At 40.9% G+C, this 7,731-nt stretch overlaps 1 protein-coding gene and 1 long non-coding RNA gene across 3 annotated transcripts in view; one reads left to right on the top strand and one right to left on the bottom strand.

The window, feature by feature from the left end:
* Positions 1-793: 793 nt before the first annotated feature.
* The window catches only part of LOC109069654 (arrestin domain-containing protein 2-like), an 8,225-nt gene continuing 1,287 nt past the window's right edge, over positions 794-7,731 (bottom strand). The window contains exons 1-7 of one of the 2 annotated variants that reach the window (XM_019086281.2): positions 4,941-5,354; positions 4,095-4,164; positions 3,869-4,016; positions 3,424-3,783; positions 3,181-3,343; positions 2,931-3,085; positions 794-1,972 (exon numbers count right to left, since the gene is read on the bottom strand). In XM_019086281.2, coding sequence (XP_018941826.1) covers positions 1,919-1,972; positions 2,931-3,085; positions 3,181-3,343; positions 3,424-3,783; positions 3,869-4,016; positions 4,095-4,164; positions 4,941-5,214 — 1,224 coding nt within the window. In that variant the 5' untranslated portion in view covers positions 5,215-5,354 and the 3' untranslated portion in view covers positions 794-1,918. Of the gene's footprint in view, positions 1,973-2,930; positions 3,086-3,180; positions 3,344-3,423; positions 3,784-3,868; positions 4,017-4,094; positions 4,165-4,940; positions 5,355-7,731 lie in introns of those variants that run through there. The other variant, XM_019086282.2, reaches the window with a different exon arrangement.
* LOC109069663 overlaps positions 5,447-7,731 on the top strand; it is a 15,441-nt gene continuing 13,156 nt past the window's right edge. The window contains exon 1 of the long non-coding RNA XR_002014258.2: positions 5,447-5,570. This is a non-coding gene — a long non-coding RNA (uncharacterized LOC109069663). The remainder of the gene's footprint in view (positions 5,571-7,731) is intronic.

Raw genomic sequence — 7,731 nt, 5'->3', positions numbered from 1 at the left:
CACATAACTGATGCATAAGAGTGCATTTGTTTTTAGAAAACATGGGAGAGTTCCTTAACACAGTAAGACTTTAAACTTGTGACGGCAGCTTGACTTTCAAGAGAATGGGAACTCTAGTCACCAATCAGTAATCGTTTGCAGAGTTGTTGTTCCACTTGTTCATGTTACATTATATGATGATAAAATAATAAAAGCCCTGCAGGATGTACAAATAAAAAAAATAAAAAATGACATTCCTCTAATATGACCTTAAATAAGTTCAGTCAGGTCTATATTATGCTGGTGCATATAATATTTTAAATTAATATAATATAAGTAAAATATATATTACTATTTGTTGTTATAATTATCTAATTGTCTTATGAAAGTCAAATCATGATACATATTATGTATTATTATTATAGTATAGTATACACATTATCTAACTTTGCTCCCATAAGTTTTCTTCTCATGAGGTTCAAATTTGAATGACGCGAGTTTTTAGAAATGATGGGATTTTATAAGAATGGAAGGATTTCAGACAACAACACAGAAGGAAAAAGGACACTCAGTGCCTCAGGCTCCACTTACAGTATATACAGTTAAAGCTCAACCCCCAGGAAAACTGCTGTACTCTTGACATTCTCATGGATGGAAAACAAAGATTTTATGATAAATGTAACTCTTGGGGTACTTCCAACTTTAACTTTTGCTGGTCAAAAATGAGCTGAAGCAAAACATGTTGCTTAACCTCCTTCACATAACAGTTATATTAATATTATAATCACATGAAATAAAACACCATATTCAAATGTAGTTTTTCATTTTTTATTTAAGTGATTAGCAAAAAATAAACTTATCACAAATTTCAACAACAACAAAAAAAAAGCTATAAAAAAAAAACCTATAAAATACATTCATTCAGAATGAGTGCCATAAACAATCATTGTGTTTAAGCCTGATGTTACATTTTTTCATTATCTGGAAATGAAGCGAGTCTGTGGTATTTTTGGAATGTCTGTAAGGACACTTCAGGGAGTCGTAACACTAGGAAAGCTTAACGTGACATAATCCCTGTAGTCATTCATTGTTTCTTCTAAAACAACAAAAAAAGGCACCTTGGATACACATGGCTCTGTATTTTCCCCCACTCTTCGTAAAGCTAACTGTCAAGGGCTGCTCTAGCCCTGTCTTACATTACTTTAAGTCACTGGCAAAAATAACCAAGAAAAACAATGGTTTTGCACAAAAAAAAAAAGTTATGTGTGGTTTACATTCAGCGAGGTGTCATGGACTCGACCTCTGACGAGCCAAATGAAACTTGACAACATGAGATCCACTCCAAGAGGGCGGGGGGGAAGATGTTCTACTTCCAGAACATTTGCAATTTTCCCTTTTGCATAGAATTACCCGTTCACATGAACGTCAAACCGAGCTCTTTGGCTAACATCAACACCAAATGAGACGTACATGATGATGGTTTTGGGAGAGGACAGCATCGCATGCCTGCTAGCATCTAAGGTGGGCAGCCTGCAGCTGGTTTTAAGAGGGACTCGGCCCTCGTTCACAGCAAAATAAGGCACTTTGTGCAGCATCTAGAATGGCTTCTCACCCATAATTCTCTAGTGATCATGCCCAAAATTCCCTGATTCTACCTACAACCGTTCTAGGCACAATCCAGAGTCTGATGGCTCTTTGGGACACAAATGTGGGCAGAAGCTTTGTTTGCCCCGGTACTGAATGTCCTCTTTGTTTGATGAAAGCGCTCTGCCTCGCCCAGTCCAGACATCTCCTCCTCTCTCTGCCCCACTGCAGGAAGCACAGATGCGAACGGCACGAACGAGGAACAAGTGCCAATCTCAGTCTCAGAGAGGCGTCCGGGAGAATCAAATCTCGGCTTTTGTTTCAAACATCAGTCGATGCTCAGCTGGCAGAGAGTTCAATAGGTCATGCAGCGAGGACGCATGGTGATGGGCTGAGGGTTTGGGTCCACCTGAGAAGAGAGAGAGAGAAAAAAAAACCACAAGTCAGAAAATTTCCAATACGATAGTTTTCAAAAGCACCAGATTCCTTTATCAGTGAGAATCAACTCTCCATAAGAAGGACAAAACACTTCCTGTATCTTTTGTTGTTGATGTCACAGGCTGCGCATTCAATCTAACTCAGTATTTTGATGCAAATTCATTTGCAACTTTTTAGTCGCAGGCCAAATTGGGAAGATCCCAATTTTGTGATTTTGCTTTGATTTTACACATTTTTATGAAGACTACAGTAAGTACAAAAAAAAGTAACTGTGGAATAGTTCAAAATAAGAAAGAGTCAAATTCTTAAAGTTGCAGTTATAAGGAAAAAGTCGCAACTGTGATATTGTACAACTAGGAGATATAAAGGGGCAAATACAAGTCACAATTATGATATATAATCTGCAATTATGGAAAAGAAAGTCACAAGATTTATAAAAGTGGCAAGATAAGATAAGATTTTACTCTGAGGTAGAAATAGGCTTCCAAAAATTGTTTAATAAATAAATAAATAAATAAATAAATAAATAAAGGGCCTCTTCTGGTGTAAAAATCTCAGTAATAATTGTGATGGAATATTGAGAGATTTAAAGTCACAAATACATGAAGTCACACTTATGATATATTATCTGCAATTATGGAAAAGTCATCAGACATATAAAGCTGCAAGATTAAGTGACTTTTTTTTTAAGTTTTTTTTTTTACATTATTATAATTTTATTAATTTTATTATTAATCATTATTATTATTATTAATTTTTAACTCTCGAGTAGGAAATAGGTTTCCATAAATTTCAGTTTTCTGTTCGACATACAAATTTTGGATCTCTTCTGATGCAAAAACCTTGGTCGTGACTGACAAAAGCAGCTGAAAAGCGCAGTCTAATAAATAAATGAATGAATGCAGTCTTGCATGTAAGCGTCTGCTCACCTCGCTGTACACCGGAGGTGGCCGTAATCTGAACTCCTGCACGTAGGCCAAGAGGGAGCGCTGCAGCACGCCGCTGAGGTCTTCCTCAGGTTGGACTGCGGTGGAGCTCTGGACCGCATCCTCATCTGACACGACAGAGCTGTAATCTGGAGGAGCTGTGGTTAAAAAGAACACAAGAGTTAATGTGAGGGGCATTGCTTTCAGGCTGATGAAAGAGAACGAAACTCGGGGTGGTGGTGTATATACGTACGCTCAGGCTGCTCCGGGATGGCCATGCGAAGCCACTCCATGTTCACGCTGTACTGGCTGCTGACGCTAGACGTGCGACTGCCGAATGGATGCAAAGGGATGGTGCCCATAACCAAAGGAAGCTCCAGGGAAAGCTTGGACGTCCCAGGAACATAAACACACACCTATGAAAATACAAAGAGATGTTAAGTAAGACCATTCTAGCAGCTTTAGTAGTTCAGCAGCGTAAAGGTCTCGAACTCACCCTGAGCGTGTATTCCACTTTAATGATGCGACACTGTAGGATGGAGGGGCCGACGGGGGGGATTTTGATGGCTCGGCCGTGCCACGTCTCCCTACGGCGTGCACCAAGTATGTCCCCGCTCAAGGTGGCCACCACGGCTCGCTTCTGTTTCATGGTGCCCCTTGCGAGGAAGGTCTGCGTCTGGGTGATGTAAGCTTTCGGCACCACGGAGCGAGACGTGGAGTTATCGAATTCGGCGAAGACTGGAATCACTTCACCCGGCGTGTACCCCTTGCGGTCGATCTTTGCGGTGATCGACACCTGCCCGCAGTTGCGGTACCAGATGCGGGCCATCTTCTCTTTGGTTCCGGCTTGAGGCGCCTGAAGTAAAACCTCTGATTTAGCGTGCATGCCACCAAAACTATGAACTGAAAATGACAAGGCAACATTTATTCCGGGCTCCTACCAGCAAACTTGGTGTGTTGATGTCAATGGGCTCGATAACGGTGAACTCCTTCTTGATCTTCTTGACGGTGGCCCACGGGCGATGCAGCTTAACCTTCACCCAGTATCGAATGCTGCCGTGCTTGCCTTCAAAGGATGTCACAAGAGTTCTGACAGACAAAACACTTACATTAACACTCATATCCTTCCCAAATAAAGCTCAAGGAGAACATCTGTATGAGACTTACTCCTCTGGCAGCTGGAAACTGAAAGGGTACTCGTGTCTCCCGGCGGACAGGACAGTCAGCTCACCGTTATCTGCAGGGGAACAAGATAAAGACAGATGATGGCAACAATAAATCATAAAAACACAGCGCTAGGGGCTGTAATGTCAGAACTGGATCATGATATAACACAAAACACAACATTAACCGCTGATGTCGATTATGTATTTCTGTCCAGTTCATAACAAAGCTTCAGGTTAAGGTTTTGTTGGTTAATAAAGGCATAAAGTTGAACTTTGTCTGAAATGTTTCTCATTTAACCACAGCCTCTTATAATGACTGACTTGGTTTATTCAGCAGTTATTAAACGCTGCTCACCATAACAGTTCACACATTAACCAATCTGATGCTGTAGCATGATGTGAAATAAAGGGTCTATAGCAAAAAAAAGCATGTTTGTATTATGAACAGAAATCTGCCGTTTAGAGAATGCAGCGATATCAGATGAGTGGAATATGTTCAGTACACATCGAGCTCAGTTCTTTTGAATCAATGGTTTTGTAGTATGATCAACAAAGTCTGCGCTTTAAATGAGCGCTTCAATCTATTTTCACTTTCATTTTGATGAAAAAAGTGGTCAGTGTGTTTTATTTAAATCACCTCCCACGTGAGAAAGCAAATCATGGGGGTTTAGAGCGACATGGGGGAGAATAAAAATAAAATTATTATTTTTATTTTTGGGTGAACTGCTTTAAGAGTCGCCTCCATCAGCTCGACAGAAACAAGCTGGAACTCTTCTGCACGTCTTAACTCTCTGTCTGTCTCAGGCAGCGCATAGCTTCAGTGAGTCTCTGGCTGTGAGGGACTGACCTGCCTGCAGGAGAACCTCTCTCCGGTTCAGGTACTCCACCTCATCGCTGTAGTTCTGCGTGTAAGCGGTGCTGGAGCCGGCGCTGCGAGACTCGGTCCAGTGGACTCTGGCGAAACCTTCAGCGTGCAACTTCAGCGACTCGACTTTAGTCTCCGCCGAGAGCTCGAGCACAACCTTCCCCGAGACAACATCTCCGCTGCTGAACACCGGAGGACAGTCCATCTCCGGGGAATCAAACACTATCTCGAACTTTTTCAGCTTGTCGAAAATCATCTTTGGTCTTGCAAAAGTCTGCAGCCCCTAAAGTAGGTCGAGTTCAGACGTGCGAAGTCAAACAAAGCGCGAGAGAGCGCGTTCAGGTGCAGGGAAGCTGCTCTTCCTTCAGGTTCAAAACAAAACTGAAGCTGTGCATGTTCCCGGATCGGCCTTTAAACTCGTGTGGGCGGGTCTTACTGATTTTATTATGTAAGGCCAGTGGCAGGAATCGCAGCCTGCTCATAAACATCTTAACTGGGTGTGGATGGAGAGCTCGGATGATTGATGCTTACAGGTTCTCAGACGAAAACAAGCTGACTGAGCATGCCCCAACCAGAGGAACCTCCCCGTGAAGTTCAGCAAAACAAAAACGGGTACTTTCTGTGCTGTTGTGCTACTTTCCTGTCAATCACATTTCTGAAAGACGTGCATATGCGAACTTCCTTTGCATACTATATATAAAACAAACCACGAGGTTTTAACCGAAAGCCGTTTCAATCTCTCAAAAAAAAATAAAAAAAATAAAAAAAAAACTGGTGACAACGCAAAAAGATGAACTTCTAAAGTATTAAGCTGTCAAACAAAACTACAAAAGCACTTCTTTTTTTAATCAGTGTTATTAAAGACCAAATCAACTTTCTTTGTTAGTAGCGGAATGAAGTTCACGTGTCGCCCTCTCGCGGAGAATTCGCCCTAGTAGTTGAGCAGGGTTGCCAGGTTGTGGGGGGATCCTCCGGCAAAATTCGCATTAAATACACGTTTTTGGGGTTGTTCCCCAGCTAAAATTCGCACTTACCACGTTAAATATCCCATGTAAATCAACATGTAAATCAACCAGCGGGAACAGTTGTTAAAGTAGCCCAATCCCGCGGGAAAACTCCGGACCTGGCAACACTCTCTCAGCGTGGCTCGTCCCCCCTCTAGTGGCTCCAAGTTGAAATTACAACGTGAGGACTGTCACGTCTGAGCTTGCCAAGTAACGAGCTGTTTATTTAGATAATGATAAGCAACCCTGGCCATGCGATTTCTTTAACTGACACTGCGGTATGTGAACACGTACTAAAACTGTGTATCATATCCACGACTATGGAAAGATCACTGCTCTCACAAAAGTGTCCTGTTGTATAACTAATATGGTATTGTTCGTAGCAGATGCCAATAGTGATATATAGAGAGCAGCAGGGTGGCAGATGACTGATCAATAATACCACTTAAATGCACATGTGACATTTTGATATAAAACAAAAAATTACGAAAATTGTTGCCAGTCTGTTTTTGTTTTGTGTTTAGTTATAATTTATTTTATTTCAAGTAACAACAACAACAAAAAAGGCTGAAACCTTAATATAGCCAAATATCAGCCAGTTCAATTCAAGCCTTCATAGATGAACAGACATACGCCAGAGTAGTAATCGTGTTCATGTCAGTCGTGATATCTGACTAAACATGAGCTGTGAGGACGGATCTATCATTGTGTCCGCCGCCTCATTTCTCTTTATCACCGAAGAAAGAAAAGAGTGTTTGCATTCTGATAACTTGAGGGGAAGAATGCTCACTATCAATGAAGAGCGCACTGATAGTCAATGTGCAATTTATTTGTAAATAAAATATTTTTCATATATCGCTACTTTGCATGCTAGATAACAGTTTATCAGGCGTATCCTATATAATACATCTCCAAACAACAAAACAGAAAAGTATTGGGACACCGTATCGTACCACATTCATAGAAACTGCCAATTACTGCTGCAAAGTGTTGAAATCAACATAACATCGCTCGTTTTTAGAGCAGTAAAACACAACCTGATGACCTGTAAATCAGTTCTTCCTATTAACATCAACCCAAACGTGCCTTTATTTCATTTTAATGACAACAGCTGAGCTTTTATCACCTTGGCGAGAAGCTTTTAGCTTTGAAGTGCAGTTTGCTCGCGTGTATTTCACCTAAACAGATGAATGATTAACCAGATCATACACTTGCTCAGCATTATCACTCCTGTGCCAGCTGTCAAAGGTCACGACGAAGAAGCCAGTCAACACTGAAACGACTGCATGGCTGCACGATCACAGTTGTACCATTTTGTCATTGTTTAGTCAGCCTCATGCTGTACCAAACCTGCATGACTTTCTTTCTTCGTCATTTTTATGTATTCACAATGAATGGTGACTGAAGATGTAAAGCCTTGAAAAGGGCATAAATATCTGCATATATATGGTCCTCACAAGCTTTATAAGCCTTTTGGAGCCATATGGTATGACAGTGAGGAACCCACCTTTGTGTTATGCTCATTATTATTGATAATATTGATATCTGTCCGGACTCATTGAGGATTCCTGCCAGAGATTTGTCCATCGTCTGCTTTACTGGATGAACGATTCATTTGAATTCAAGTCAAAGTATACAAAACCGATGAATGATGCATTCACAATTTAAACTGATACAACTAAAAAATGTCTTGCAAACTAAAAGTTTTTGTTTTTAACAAAGCTAGCATGTGGCTTTAGAGGATTTGGAATATTCTGACTACAGGCATT

Source organism: Cyprinus carpio, chromosome A11 (assembly GCF_018340385.1).
Source record: "Cyprinus carpio isolate SPL01 chromosome A11, ASM1834038v1, whole genome shotgun sequence".
Taxonomy (NCBI): Eukaryota; Metazoa; Chordata; class Actinopteri; order Cypriniformes; family Cyprinidae; genus Cyprinus; species Cyprinus carpio.
The sequence above is the reverse complement of the archived record's forward strand: the minus strand, read 5'-3'. Positions and strand labels throughout refer to the sequence as shown.